The sequence below is a fragment of the Quercus robur genome, chromosome 2, assembly GCF_932294415.1.
Source record: "Quercus robur chromosome 2, dhQueRobu3.1, whole genome shotgun sequence".
In the NCBI taxonomy this organism is placed as follows: Eukaryota; Viridiplantae; Streptophyta; class Magnoliopsida; order Fagales; family Fagaceae; genus Quercus; species Quercus robur.
The window spans coordinates 12341752-12358176 of NC_065535.1; the positions used below are offsets into that span (position 1 = coordinate 12341752).

At 32.8% G+C, this 16425-nt stretch overlaps 1 protein-coding gene across 1 annotated transcript; it reads right to left on the minus strand.

Annotated features, from left to right (window-relative positions):
- Positions 1 to 15509: 15509 nt before the first annotated feature.
- Positions 15510 to 16425, minus strand: LOC126712399 (gibberellin-regulated protein 1-like). The gene is made up of 3 exons (XM_050411714.1): positions 16218 to 16425; positions 16047 to 16089; positions 15510 to 15925 (listed from the first exon to the last, which is right to left on the minus strand). The coding sequence occupies exons 1-3, from the start codon at positions 16293 to 16295 to the stop codon at positions 15744 to 15746; spliced, it is 303 nt and encodes a 100-aa protein (XP_050267671.1). The 5' UTR covers positions 16296 to 16425; the 3' UTR covers positions 15510 to 15743.

Genomic DNA, 16425 nt, shown 5'->3' on the forward strand with positions numbered 1-16425 from the left:
AAAAAAAGCGTAGTGACTAGGGAGTAGGGAGGGAACATCTGGTAAGGAAAAGCAATTGAAATCATCTAGAGTAGGCACTTTGGTTGTGTTACTTCTTGGATGGTTTTCACGCACACGTTTTGAGATAACACTTCTACGCGAAACTGTTTTACAAATCAATAAAATATATTCTATTCGTCCCATTTTGTTTATTCTTTTTAAAATGTCAAATTTTTTTAAAGAAATATTATTTATTGTCTTGTTTATCTTTTAAAAATATATAAGTTTCTAAAACCACCTTTAAATAAATTTATCAAAAAATTGAATTAGTAAATTAATAAGGGTATAATAGAAATATTAGTAAATTAATGACTTTTACTTTTAAAAACAAGACAATATTTTAAGACATTTCAAAATGAAAAAGATGAAATGAATAGAAATCTTGAAGATAAAACAATGTTTAATCAGAAAGGCAGAGTCGGAGTAATGTGACTCTTTCCCATTAAGGAAAGCTATTCTATCACGGAAAAAGTTTTTCTCTCTGACCATTTAAAAAACAATAAGGGCTCAACTGGTCACGTTTAAACAATATAATATAACTTTGACTGCTCAATTAATTATTAAAGTCAACGGATTCAGTATTTCTCTAGAAAAGAATTCAAAAAAAGAGTAATGTTACATATACAAATTATTTTATAATATTTTTACAAATTATTAATGTGGCAAATTCTTATTAATTTTAATATGAGTCTACCATTAGCATCCCATTTATGTTTACTAATAATTATTCGAAAATTACTAAAACCACATCAGCCGTTTATAAAAATGTTGGAAATTAGTTTGAGTCTGTAGAATTACTCTTCAAAAAAAAAAAAGATCGGGAAAGTTCAGATTTAAAGCATAATGCATGTATTTAATGTTCCAAATAAATTAATAAACCACCGTTTGATTGAGTTGTTAAATAATATATTTTCAATTTTTAAACAATATTACACGTATTTTCATACACTTTTTAATCCACACATATTTCAAAAAAATACAAACAACATTACTCAAACTCCTTTACCAAACGGGCCCTAAGATTTTTAAAAAAGAGCATGTGTTTTTTGTTAAATAACACATTTTCAGTTTTTAAACAACATTACACATATTTTCATACACTTTTTCACCCACACATATTTCAAAAAAAATACAAACAACATTATTCAAACTCCTCTACCAAACGAGCCCTAAGATTTTTTTTTAAAAAAAAACATGTGTTATTAGTTAAATAACACATTTTCAGTTTTTAAACAATATTACACATATTTTCATACACTTTTTCATCCACACATATTTCAAAAAAATATAAATAATATTACTCAAACTCATCTACCAAACGGACCCTAAGATTTTTAAAAAAGAGCATGTGCAGACATGCTCTTTTTTTTCTTTTTCTTTTTTGAGCTAATTACAAAACCAAAATTTATATCACAAAGCTCATGAGACATATACACATTTGTTGCAAAGTACTCTTCGACCTAAAAATCGTGTTTAATTACACTGGGCTCTAAGATTTTTTTTTTTTAAAATCATTTATACTTGTCTATTAATTAATTTAATTTCGAACAAATTCAACGTGTGTCTAATTCTTATCTTTTTTTTTTCAGTTCCCCATATATATATATATATATATACCATTTTTTTTAATAAAAAAAGGGGTGATTCTTTCTTTCCAGTACCGAGGGAAGTAGGTAGGCGACAAGTTACAACCCCAATATTGTCCACACGTGCAGCTAATGAAACAAAATACCTTCTCTTTTTGAGAGGTCGTGACTTGTGAGAGTTTTTCTACTTCCTTCGTAGAAGGCGATGGTGATGTGTTCGTATAGAATAAACCTCACTCATATATAGCCACTTAATAAACAGCTGTACAAAGTCGCACCACAGCTGTATTCATCTTCATTCATGCCACGTCACAATAAAAATAAATTTAAAAAAAAAAGTAAAAAAAGACATCAATTATAGATGTTTGATAATGATGGCATGTATTACTATGACAAAACTTAGATACAATATTTTAGATACTATTTTTTTTTTTTTTAATTCAGTCATATGGCAATTTAACTAAAAAATACACTTCTATTTCATAAGAAAAAATCCACATGGCAAAATATTAACGAGAGAATATAAGAAACAACACTTAAATATTGTACCCAGGGCCGGCTCTAAGGTGGAGCAAAAAATGCAACCGCCTAAGGCTCCAAGTAAAAAAAAGGCCCCTAAATTTTAACCAATATGATTATTTATAATCAATAAATAAAATAATTATTTTTATTAAATGAAAAACAAATAAAAAAATAGAGAAAAATGCAACGTCGTCCACAATATTTTTCACAACACTTTTACAACTAATGCTAAGTAACAAGTTGTTACAGCCAATTGTTGATGGCAAAAAAATAATTATAGTGATATTTTCAAATAAAAAACAAAAAGCAGTTTAAAATCTAGGATTTGTTATAAAAAATATTGTGAATGTTGCACTTCTAAAAAAAAAAAGAATAATAATAAGAGTTTAATTAGCAAATTTTTACTAGTTTTCATCTAAATCTACCACTAACACCACTGTTTTACTTACCACTATCAATCTACCACATCAACAAGTATAAAAATTTTGTTAAATTTTTTTTGTCTTAAAAATTCAAAAAAAAAAAAATCTATGTAGTTCATGCTAATTAGTAGTAATTTTGCATCTAAATAAGATGATCAATTTTCGCCTTAGGCCCTCAAATACATCAAGCCGCCCCTGATTGTACCTAAATCTTGCCCTAATTATAATTATCACTTTAGTGGAAAAGTGCAATGTACTAAACCCTAAAAAAAAAACCCTTTTATATATATCCATTAAATGATTTTTATAATAGTTAATAAACGTAACAACTACATAATTCTGCCCCTTTTTTATTAATATAAAATAAATAAATAAAAACCTTAACAAAATAACTTAATCATCCTTGTGGCTCAAAGACATATTCTTATTTCTTTTATTAGGAGAGTTAGTGTTAATTTTTTGTTTTTTGTTTTTTTTTTTTTTTTTTTTTGAGGGGAGTGTTAATTTAAATCATCTAAGATTCTTCTATTGTTTTACTTATTGAATTATGAAACAAATAAATGGTATTTATCATTAACCATATACATCATAGATGTAAATCTAACTATTTAATACTTTATTTTTATGAAAAAATATTTGTTTGGAAAATAGTTCGTTAAAAAAAACCATTTTTATAAAAAAATTAAATCATTTTTCGATGGAAATCAGTCACGTTTCTACTAATTCCAAATATTTATATTTATACATATCACTTATTTTAAAAAGCAATAAGGAAAACAAATGTACAAAACTTTAATACTTTTATTATTATTATTATTATTATTATTATCCTACGGGCGATGGCCCATCCTGCCGACTACTAAACAATTAGGTTTTAAAATTATTTATTTCTATTAGAGGGAATTAGATGGTCTTAAGGAATCAAAGCAGTAGGGTGGATGTTTTGTTTTGATTCATGGAGCATTAGGGTTCAATCCCTGCCTATGCTAAAAACTTATTGGTGTCTTGATCTGGTGATAAAAAAACTATTATTAGAAACGGACGCCATAAGTTGAAATTCTCTCAAAAAAATTAAAAACTTTAGACCCTCATTTAGAATGTGATATATAATATTGTACTAGGATTTCTTTTATTATTATTAGGCTATTATATATTATTTTTTATGAAACCAGATCATGCCAGGCAGACATCACTAATCATTGTCCAAAGTGAATCAAACTTGGACTGCCCATCGTAATAACTAATAAAGTAATAAGTACATAATGAAACAATAATAAACTAGTCAACTTTGTAAACAGCGGTGAACCAAACAAGTAATCACTAGAATTTCTCAAAAAAAAAAAAAAAATGTAATCACTAGAAGACAATCTACTTCATCATACTCTATTATGCGAGTAGAAGCATACTTTGGCCAGATTCAATATTTATAAGTATTATTTATTTATAAATAATAAAAAGAGTCCGAATTTAATAAGGATGGATATGGACACTTTATTTTGTATTCGGTTAATAAACTTTAGTCCCTCAGTCTCAATGATGAGCTTGACATGTCTACAAAAGATAATTGAAGTTATTTTGATAGTTTGGAAGTAATCACAACTCAAAAGTGCTTAAATCTTTTTGAAAACGATACTGAAAAATGACCTTTACTCATTGTTTTGGCCATAACTTTTGATCCACAAAGAATTTTTTAGTAAAGTTGATCTCATTGAAAAATATACATCCTGGGTTTCAATTTGAACACAAATTTTTCCTAATTTGAGCTTAAATTGAGTGAGTTATGGCTATTTTAAATTGGGCTAACTAGGCAGTCCGATTTTATAGATTTTAAAACTTCATTTTAAGGACCCAAAACATAATGTTTTGATGTGAGCCGGCCCATGGACCCTTGACAACATCCAAAGATCATTAAAAAATCTAAAAAACCTAACTTTAACTTATAAATACTCATCTTATGCCTTCAATCAAAACCCTAATTCTCTTTTCTAAAACCCTAATTCTCTTTTCTAAAACACACCACAGCACCTTTGCACATTTTTTACCCAAAAAAAAAAACCTCTCTTTAGTTAGTTCTATGGCAGAAACTATTTTCTCAATTTGATTTCTCAAAAACTTTTTCAAAACTAATCTTGTTTTTGAGTTGTGATTACTTATAAACTATTGAAATCTTCTTTTACCTTAATATCCCATTGAATCTTGTTGTGGAAACACTGAGGGGCCGGTTAAATATCAATCAAGTTTGTACTCCATAGCAAGGTGAGTCCCTTTTCATGAATTTTCCTTGATTTGGTTCTTTTATAATTTGTGTTTTTGTTGTTCTTAGTTAATTTATATATTATTCATGCTTAGAAATATGTTTTGTTTTGTTTGATTTCATTTTGTTTTGTCTCATCATGTTTTGATTGGAAAATTGATGTGATTTGGTATAATGATGAATATGTTTTGATGTGTTAAGTGTTGCTCTTATTTGTTGTTAGATCCAATGCGTGTTTAGGAATAGATTTTGTTTTATTTATCTTTGATATCTTTGTTGTTAGTTTAGGTTGTTTAGTTTTATATTAGAAGTATGTTAGGTTTAATTTGATTGTTATTTTGTTGCTTGCTTTAAAACTGCATTTCTGGGCGTGTATGTGTGCGCATACTTATGTATGTGTATGTATGCATACTAGAGGCTTGCATATGCATACTCATGTATGCGTACGCATACTCATGCCCAGTAGTGCAGATTTAGAGTTCTTGCAATTTTGATTGTTTTGCTTAATTCTAAATCCTTTGTTTAAGTCTTGTTGAGTCTAATTTTCACATGTGTAGGCCTAGGGTTAGTAGAAGAACATGTTTCACATGCTTTAATTATTGAATTGATAATTAGAGTTTATATCTTGGTTGAAGAACATGAACATACATTGATGTACAGGTACTGTGGTGTTATGAGATAAGTGAAGTAAGTCATGCATAATTACATGAACATGTATTTGATTGGAATGATGAGCATTATATAGTTTATGAACATGATGAATATGCTTGGCTAATAACATGATACTATGCTTGGATGTTTGGGATATGCTTGATGTTAATGCCTTGTTGATGTTACCGTATCGTGTTATGCTTGCTGCCTTGGATGAGATGAGATAGATGTATACTTAGGTTGTGATATGCCATGATAGATGAGTGATTAGGTTTTGGGATGATTGACACCATGTTGGTTGTTAGATGTATGCTAGCGTGTGTGAATATAGATGCAATATTGAATGTTCCTTTAATAGGGTTAAGACATAAGACACAATGAGAGGAAGCCAATCTTAGCGTTTTTGGGTGCCTAACACCTTCTCAAGATTGTACCTTAACTCCGAACCCATATCTCTGGTAGTAAGATCAATGGTCCTTCCTCGAGAGAAAGCTATATATATGGTTCCTAAACCATTGCAAAAATTAGGTGGCGACTCCTCGTTGTGTCCACAATGAGTGTAAAATTCATGTTATACACCATCTAATAAGATATTGTCACATCATTTTTTTACTTAAAACTCAATACATCCTATCACACATAATAACATTTAAATAAACTCATAATTAAATTGGATTTTCAAATGGATATTAACTTTCTTTCTGTTTTGAGAAACAAACATACACATAAAAGAGAGAGGGAAAGTGAATGAATATTAAAATTGATTGAGTATAGTTGTATCTATTCTATAATATGGAATATAATGATGTGACATGTTGAAATTAAAGGAGTAAAACTTGGGTTTTACAATCTTTATAAAATATAATCTCATAAAAAAATATTCAATAATTATTATTTTTTTTTACTTAAATCAATTAAAGATGACGATACAAAAAAATACGTACAATTCATAATGTGCAAATCATATAATCTAGATTTAACACTGTTCGGGGGCCTTTTTCAATTGCCTAGCCACATGTGTTCCATTGGAGGGATGACCTTACTAGGCCCGGGTTCTTTCTGGGGAGTTGCGTCTGGAACTCAACATTGGGCCACGTGGTCCAACGGTTACCGGCATATTTTTAAGCCTACAAAATCATTAAGGCCAAAATCTAAGAATCATGATAATGGTTGAGTAAATATGTAATATGTGTTTGATATGATAGCTTTGATTAGTAGTTGTGATAACAATTGAAATAAAGTATTTATTTAGAGGTAAAGTAATCATGTACTCAATAATGTAAATTTAAAGATAAGGAAGTAAAGTCACTTATCTTTGTATGGTTTATAACTCCAGCTGTGTAGCATCAGTGAGCTAATAGGATTCCAATAGACTGCCAACGGTAAAGGCTAGTTAAGCTTGCCCCTCTTATCATGCATTTAAATGAGTTTAAGCCTTGGTTAATAGTTGTAATAGTAGTTGGAATAAAATAATAAGTATTTAAATGTGAAGTAAACATGTATTCGATGATGTAAATTTAAAGATAAGGAAGCAAAGTCATTTATCTTTGTATGGTTTGTAGCCCAGTTGTGTAGCATCAGTGAGCTGATAAGATTCTAGCAGAGTGATTCCAGCGGTAAGGGATAGTTTGCCATGATGACTTTAAGATTGAAGGGGGAAAAATGAGTGCAACTGGAGGGAGAGAGAGTATGCCCAGCTGTGTGTAGGGGCTGGTTAAGCTTGCCCCTCTTATCATGCACTTAAATGAGTTTTCCCCTTAACAATGCTCTTTTAATTGTTGTGACGTTGTGAATAGTGTTGCCTTCCACGAGAAGGCTTTTGTATGGAGTATATGTGCCTTCTAAGAGAAGGGTTTTATGTAAGAAGTAGTTGTGCCTTCTAAGAGAAAGGCTTTTGTAAGAAGTAGTTGTGCATTCTAAGAGAAGGGCTTTGATATAAGATCTTGGTGCCTTTTAAGAGAAGTGCTTTAGTAATAGAAGTTCATGTCTTCCATGAGAAGGGTTTTTAGTATGAGTGTTTGGCATCTCTTGAGAAGTGTGGAGATGGTAAAAACATAGATGTTTTGTGGGATGTAATATGTATGATATACGAAAATATGATAAATATGGTGGTTAATGATAGTAAAAATATGAAATTATAATTGCTGGAGAAGTTGTAGAGATTGCTTTCCAAGAGGAAAGATTTTGTAAAAGAAAAGTATAAAGATGTGTTTATGGACAGCAAAACAGTAGAATTTCAAAGTGAGAGAGTATGAGAGTGGAGTTTAGAAGAGTTGTGATGTGTTATATATAATGATGTAGTAAGTGTATATGAGATTGTGTAAGAGAAGTGAAGAAAGAGCTCTTTAGAGATATGAGCAGCAAGATATATGTACTTTCAGAATATAAAGAGTGAGATAATGAGTATAAGAAAGTAATAGTATTGTAGTGTTTAGCAAAGCTGCTGGGATTTCCTGCTGGGATTGTATGAAAGCTTATGAATAACATTTATGAGCTAAGGGCTGAAGAGTTTAGTTCCTCATCTAGAAACTAAAAAACTCAGAAGCTTAGAACTTCATTGAAAGCCTCCGAAGATTATTAGAGGAAGAGAGAATAGAGAAGTTTTTATCAGAGAGTTGTTCTCCATTGGTGTCCCCCCTTTAGGTGTTAATGAAGGGTTCCCTTTAGTTGAGTTTAAAGGGGTATTTTAGCAAAGAATATCTGCCAAAATCTATCCCAATCAGCAATGAATCTTTAGATAATCCATCTTAAGATTTGGCCAAAAAATGTATGTTTAGCTTTAAGGTATTCTTGCTATTTCGGGTAAGAGTTGCTGGGGAAAAAGTAACAGAAAAGGAAGGTATTTTAGCAAGAGAAAAGTAGTTTCAATAGTTGGTTTTGGTTTTAGCCAAATGTGGAAAAAATCAGTAATGCTCAGGCTGCTGGGTCAGCTGTCGCAACTGTTTTGAAAAAGGCTGTCCCAGCTATCAAGAAAAGCTGTGACAGCTATTATGAAAAAAAGCTGTCCCAGCTGTCAAGAAAAGTTGTGACAGCTATCATGAAAAAGCTGTCCCAGCTGTCAAGAAAAGTTATGACAGCTATCATGAGACAACTGTTTGCTTTGGGCAGAAGCCAGTGAGGTCAGATAGGTGATTTCAAACTGCTGGAAAGTACATTCGGCGTTTATTGGATGGATTTGGCTGAAAAATGGTAAGATCTCTTTGAAGGGTATCTTGTTATTTTGGGTATAACAGCTGGTTGCTGAGATTTCAACATTAAATGGCTGATGATATAACTTCCAACCAGGTGTCAAGTGCTAAATGCACTACTAGGGTTCAGCTGAAAATGTTTTCTTTTCGGGTGTTTGTGTTTTTGGTCCAAGGTTCCATTACAACACATTTATAGCAAGTAATAGAAGAATTGGTTGAATGCTAAAGAAGCTTTAGAGATTTGTTCAAGGTCTCATTGTATTGTGACATAATCTTGGTGAGTAAGAAGAGTATTCAATGCTCTGCTCTAGCAGCTGGCAGAGACATATATGGTCTGATTGTGGCAGACAGCAGTTGGGTATAAACGATATCATGAATATTTTGTATATAGTTGGAGATTAAAGATAGCCAATCAAATTAAGCCATGTGTTTGAGTTGGATTTTAGTTGAAAGAAGTAATGAGATTTATGTAGATTAATATAATCAAGTTTCTAAATTTGTATAGCAACAGCTGGGGATTGAATGAATAGTTACCCAACAGTTGGATGGCAATAGATATTGAGTATTTGTCACATGATGAATATTAAGCTTTAGAAAAAGAGCAATGGGGAAATATATCATTTTAAGTGCTACGTGATAAGAAATGCTTACCATATGTTACCCGCTACACACGGACTTGTCAGAGTTTAGGGAGTTGGAGAAGACATGTCAAGCAACATGTTTCTTTTATCAACTTTAAACCGCTGAAACTTTACAGAACATACATTTTGGCCCTCCAAACCATGACTCCCAATGTTTCCCCAAAGATACTTATGAGCTTGGGTTATAAGCCAAAGATGAGATGACGTACCTCGGGTTTTGTTGTTATTTTGTGTAAATAAGAGCTCTTGTTGAAGAAGCCGCTTGCCATGAGTGTAAGAGAGGTAATATGAGCTGTGAGTTTTGATTCATTGCTTAAGCCCAATCCATATGTTGATGTTGATAATGTCGTGGGGTTATGATCCCAATTGATGAAGAGGAAATGTGGGCCATGAATCTGCCTCTTGAAGTAAGGATCTTGCGGGCCATATGAGCTCAATCTATGTAGTTGAATGAGATATGAGCTTATTTTGGGCTTTAAATAGATTTACCCAAAAAAACCAATAATATGTTGATGTGGCATGGAGTGCCAATGAAGTAATGTCACGTGGGCCAAAAAAATAGTCCTCAACAAACACTAAAAGGAAGACTTTATCTCAAATTTCAACAACTTAATTTCATGTTTAATTATCCTGGCAAAGTGGGGGGAGGATGTGGGCTTTAAACCAAAGATATTATTAAACACCAAAATACTATTTTCAATAGATTATCACTTAAACCCTAATTTACTGTTTTAAACTTTAATCAATATATATAGATCAGACAAAGGTGCACTTATAGAATTGCATCCAATTTACATTAATGGAAAAATTACCACTTTGTTTGTTTGCATTGGAGCTAGCAAGTGTGAGGTTAACAAAAATTAATTAAAATACTACTTGGGTATTACATTTTTCAACGTTTTAAGAATTGATATGATTGCATAATATTATGTATGAGAAATTATTCACTTTTATAGGAAAAAACCTTCCTTCTCTCATAAAGGGCATGGGCCTTATCCTGAGTTGCACATCGAGGCTTATATCCCCGTGTGAGAGGAGGAAGGACTCTTCCTATATATATATATATATATATATATATATAAGAACGAATAAATTCTTGTCATGTAAATTGTCACCGTAACACGAAGAAAAAAAAAAAAAGGGTTTCGCATTTAATGATAAAGTGGATTGCATGGTTGACCCAAAGATAGATTCTTAGAGAAAGAGTGAGTGAGTGAGAGTACGTTGATATGTTACTAAACACAAGTGCTCCAATTCTTAAATGAGATATTTTTTACTTTCTACAAAGGGTAAGGAATGTGTTTTTTCTAGATTAACTTGTACGTATAACTTGTACGAAAATTAAAATAATAAAAGTTTTATTTTCTTTGGACACTTTGATGTTAGGGTTTTGAATGGAGGCTGAGTAGAACGAATTTTGGGGAGAAAACCTTGTATTTTCCTTTCTCTAATGGTAACCTAAACTCTTTGCTCTGGCTAGGGGTTATGTTTCTTCCATATGGTATGAATATTCAATGTGATTCTTTCTAGGATTTTATCAACAACATATTTGATTGTTCAATTAGATTTCTTTTTATGTATTAGTTCTTCCATACTATCAATAAGTTCAATCACTTTTTTCTTATTGTTTAGATGAATTTCTAATAATTTCAAATAGAAATCAGGTTTTAAAGTGAATGAGTTTTTCTAAAAACTTTTCTTAAACCCATGGGAATAAAGAGAGGAAAGAAGAGGTAAATGGGCCGGGGAAGCCTAGGAAATGAATTAGTAAACTCAATGGGTCGGCTTAAAGGCCAAAAAGCCTGAAAAGTAATAAGAGGTAATAATGTGGTAATTGGGCCAAGGAAGTCCAAAAGATCTAGCAAAAAGCCCATGGGAGTAAAAGAGGTAAAGAGGAAGTAAACAAGCCGAGAAAGCTCGAGAAATGAAATAATGAAATGGGCTGGCACAATAGGAATGTTGGCCAACAAAGCTCAAAAGAGGTAAAGATGTGAAAAGTGGGCTTAGGAAGCCATGAGCAAAAGATTGATGAAAAAGTGGGCTGGCATGACAGGAACATCAGCTTGCAAGTCCACAGGGGTAACAAGAAGTAAAAGGAAAGGTAAAACTATAGCAGGCACAATGAAGTGGTATGGCATGATCAATAGCCAAAAGGCCCATGGTCACAGAAAAGGAAAACATGGCTTGGCAGGAAGATGAGGGCTTTTGTCCAAGCAACGCCCAGTCCAAAAAAGGATAAAAGGCAGGGAATATGAGCTCAAAAGCTCACACATCCTTCACGCCACAAAAGATAAACACCAACTAGCACATCTAGTAGAATCAAACAATCATGGAGGCAGCACAAATGGTGTGAAGGCCAGAAAGAAACAAAGTTCAGATGGAGTGGAGCATACACAAAGGGCCAGGGCACCACCTACTTGTACCCAGCCAATACATGGCAGGTGAGCCATAAGTCAAGACTTTTAGAGGGTGTGGTCTGGCGGTGGGGAGAAAGAGGGGTCTATTTTGGGGTTCCCGCTCAAGCTCTTTGGGAGGAGATATCATGCTGAGATGGCATCTCACCCAAAAGAGGTAAATATGGGCTGGGACCACTTCATACATGCCATAGAAGTAGGTAATGAAGAGGCTTAGTCCTTATCCGGATGAAGGACACCCATAAGGAGCCAAAAGCAGTTAAGGGGTAAAAATGGTAAATCTCACCATAGCAAATAGTATAATAGCTGTGAACAGTGAAAAAGGGGAGGAACGAAAGGGAAGTGAGGTAGAAAGAAAAGAATAGAAAAACAGAGTACATCAATAGACTACCTTTTTCTCTCTCTCTTGACAAATTCACTCTTTGAGAGATTGAGGATTGAAGCTTAAACCATTTAGGCCCTTTTTTCCGAAGTGTGTAACTTTTATGGCAGAAGCCTTCCTTAATGTGACTCACGTTAGGGATTGGTTCCCTTCTTGGACTCGCTTTTGCTGAGAAGCCGAGCCTACTTTTCTGGCAAACAAGTTTTCTTTTTGTTATTTATGCTTATTGGGTGATTGGTTTACCACTCTATTATTAAACTATCTGTTGTAGTGTTATTTCCATTTGTTGTATTATTTTGCCATAACCTTATTAAGCTATCTTCCTTCTCAGCGTTAGTCTCATTTGTTTTGTTTAGTATTACAGTTATTCTGCCACATTGTATTCTTGCTATAACATCTGTAACAATTGTTCCGGCTATGGGCACGCCATACACTTAGCCCGCGATACCTCTGCCAGAATGCATCTATATTGGGATGGCTCAACTTGTGCACAAGCTGGCCTAAAGTGTAGCCCATTTAGGCCAATCCCAACTCTTTTACCCTAGACCCACAGGCCGCAGTACAGTAAGAGGGATCGAAACCCAACAACACAAAAAGGCCCACCACATTGAGTTACAAGACTCATTACATTTTTAACGATGATTAATGAAGAGCCATATTTAAATTCTTTTTGTGGTGATAAATGGCATGCAATATATTGTAACTGCTGGCATTAATCTCAAAATGAAGTTACCAATTACAAGAAATATAGGAGTAATAAAATTTAGCCACCAAAAAAAAAAAAAAAAAACCTAAAGTACTGATAGAAAAGTATTTGGAATCATACAGAGTAGGCAATTTTTTAAGATTTTTTAATTTTTTTTAATTTTTAGGGAAGTGGGGCAGAAAGAAAAAGAAAGGGGGCTCACTGACTCGGGGTGTTTGATATTTGGGTCATTTTGAGGTTAATTTTTTGTGATCAAAATAGTAAACCTCCGTTTGGATACCAATGAAAAATGAAAATTATTTCACTATTCAACTTATTTTTACTGCTATTCATGGGCTCCATTGCACTTTTTGGTACTATTCATGACCCCACTGTATTATTTTAGCTAACTTTTATTTTTATCTACACTACTTTCAGCAAAAAATTTTCAGTTTCAGCAAAATAAAGCAGTATCTAAACAAACCCTAAATGTGGTGAATTGGTGATGGAGATGGACTAGAACAATGTTTTGTCGATGTTTCAACTCTCAACAAAACAAATTATGTGAGATTTTATGGGCTTGAGATTCTGCCAGCCTCATTGGCAGGAAAAATTTTAATTTTCTATTGACTCACGACTAGTCTCTCTTTGTACACAGTGTATTGTCAATATAAACAGTGATTGAATTGGAAAATAAAGTTGGAAAGGGATATGACTTTATGAGGATGAAATTATGAAAATCTAGAGTTTCCTTACATTTATTTGATGAAAATAAAATTATGAAAATCTAGAGTTGCTTTCAACAAGTAGGGTCTAATTTTAAATTTTTAGGTGGGAGATAAAGTTGAGATATGTTTCGAATTGATGATCACTTGCAATGATACAATGACAAATAAAAGTTTGATAGTAATTATAAACATAATTATTTAAAAATTATTCTAATACCCCTCATGTGTGAACCTAATCCCTTTAATAAGTGGAGTTAAATATGTGAAACTTCTAACTTTTGAAATGGGAGGAGTAGGGGAGATTAGGTTTGAACTCAAGATCACCTAAACTCAAAATCACGTACTCTAATACATACCAAGATTAATTACCAATTCTCTTATAATCAATTACCATATTTTTGATAATCATAGAGGGGGGCAGTATATATATGTTAAAATCAAGTAAAGCTTTGAATTATTTTCTCACTTTTTCTCTCAATTTTTTTTACAAAAATTGCATGAACCAAATGCGTCAACAATTTCCTATATCTCCTATGTTTTTCCATGATGAGGGAGAGTTGAGTCCTTAGTTCTAACTCCATTTAAAATAACTATGAACCTAGAGTAGTTATTGGGTATTTTTAAAGTATGGTGATTTGGTGCTTTCTCTTCTCACATTTACGATAGATCCTACTAAGAGTTGTCCAAGGACCCACTGGACCTGACCCACCTGCCACCACGAATCGAAGCAACTGTTTCGACGGTTGACGATGAATTTCTTTCTCCAAAAACCAAGATTTACGAGTCGGATATCGGGTCTCCTCCTCTCAAATTCAAGAAACCCAAATTGACCAACCCATCTGTTTTTTTGGCGAGATGTTGTAGATCTGGTGAACTTTGGGATATTTTTGAGAAGATCTAGCCGAGATCTTGCCGAAAATGGCCAAGATCTCACCGGATTTCTATTTTTCATCTTTTCTTAGCCGGATTCTTGTCGCTTTCCAAATCTTCAACCCCAATTGATCCACCCAACATTCATTGAAGCTCCAACTCACCCAATCCGATCATCCCCTAGGTCAGTGATGGGTTGATGGTGGCTCCACCCGATCAGTTCGGATTGGATGTGTGTTGAGCCCAAACCCGATTCGACCCAAACCGTGAACATCCCTAATTCTACTAATTAAATTAATAGTGGAACCCATAATGAATATGTTATGTAATCTAGGAAAAACTAATAATCTTACTAATAAAATTCATAGTAATAATTACCATGAATGTATTACCTAATCCAAAATTACATAATAATTTTCGGTAAGCTTATGGCCCTCTCTAATGAGAGACTAAAATGCCAGTACCCCAAATAACACGGCAAATTTGGTATTAAAAAATTTATTCCTGTCATGCTTAGGATGATTGGATGACCTCATTTGACCCTTTATTATTCTTCAAAATATATCATTTATGTTTCTTCTGTTTTTTAAAGAAAGAGAAAACACAATATAAACAGCACAAAAAGCAATGGATCGAGCTGCAAACAAGAAGGGAACCAAAGCTTGGGCTCGGCAACAGGCCAGTTAACATCACGAACTATAACCTCTCAACAAAAAGAAAAAAAGGAATTCTCTTCCATAAGCCAAACAAAACTCTATATAGAACTGTATTTTTCACATTCTCATTATTACGCAAGAATATGCTAAATCTAACATTCGAGCTGGCTCACAGCTTGACCAATATCACGGCCTCAGCTCTAAATTTTCTGCCATAAATTCATATCCTTTTTTTCATTGATTTTATCATTGATAGTATGTCAAATTACCCATTAATAAAAAATTTTAAGCTTTGAGATATGATAAATTGCTCTGATATCATATTAAATTATCGATGCTCTTAAAAACTTAAATTATTAAGATATGATAAATTTAATTATTTAATCACACCCTTCTAACCGTTTATTCATTTATTGACATTTCTAGAACTGTTTCCCAAACACCATATTAAGTGAGAGAGAGAGAGAGAGAGAGGACAATTCAGATATTAATTAATTAATAACAAATAAGTTAAATAACAACTATGATTGTTACTCAACTCAATTACAAACTTTCTTTTACAGCTTTAACATATACAAAGTGATATATGCATCTATTTAGTACACACCTTTATTTTCAAAGACAAACGTACTCATCCATATTCTTCTCTTATAATACCAACACAACCAAGCAAGGCTGATATATATATACTGATATATATTATTTTCAAGGGCACTTGAGCCTGCCGCCATGGGTGGTCATGGTGGCGTAGCAGGGGCATACATCACGGTTCCCAGAAGTGCCTGGAGGAACACAGCTACAACGAGCACAGCAAGTCCCACATGCCCTCTTGCACATTTTCTGCCTAGACGCTAATTGACACCTCGCACTACATGCTGCTCCACAATCTGAATTTAATATATATATATATATATATATATATATATATAAGTGAAGAGAATTAGCTAACTTTGATTATTCGATCAAACAGTACCACACATATTAGTTATGGAAGAAGATAAAAGTCACCTATTTTTTTACTGGGAGAACCTTTTGTTGCATCTGCGTTCACCTGCATCACTCAACAACATATTATGATGTTAGAAAGTGATATATATAGGCTTCATGTTTTAATTTTGAAAACAATAGGAAGAGGAAAGAGACTGTGAGGTCTTAGATGATTGCCAAAATAAAGTTTACCATCTGATCAGCTTCAACAAGATGGATAACCAGAAGAGAAATGAGAACAGAAGCAATTAAAGCCTTTGAGATGGCCATATATGGCTGATGATTTGAAGCTAGAGCCTAGAGCTATAGTTGAAATTAAAAAGTTGAAAACCTCAATATTTTGAGTAGAAGTGAGCTAAGGGTGTTCCTATTTATAGCAAACGTATGTGACTATTATGTG

Bases quoted from the DNA above. Each gene is read 5' to 3' on its own strand.
- LOC126712399 (XM_050411714.1), bottom strand. From the start codon at position 16,295: ATGGCCATCTCAAAGGCTTTAATTGCTTCTGTTCTCATTTCTCTTCTG. The intron at 16,090-16,217 runs GTAAACTTTATT...TGAGTGATGCAG, and splicing joins TTGTTGAAGCTGATCAGATG to GTGAACGCAGATGCAACAAA. The intron at 15,926-16,046 runs GTGACTTTTATC...TATTAAATTCAG, and splicing joins TTCTCCCAGTAAAAAAATAG to ATTGTGGAGCAGCATGTAGT.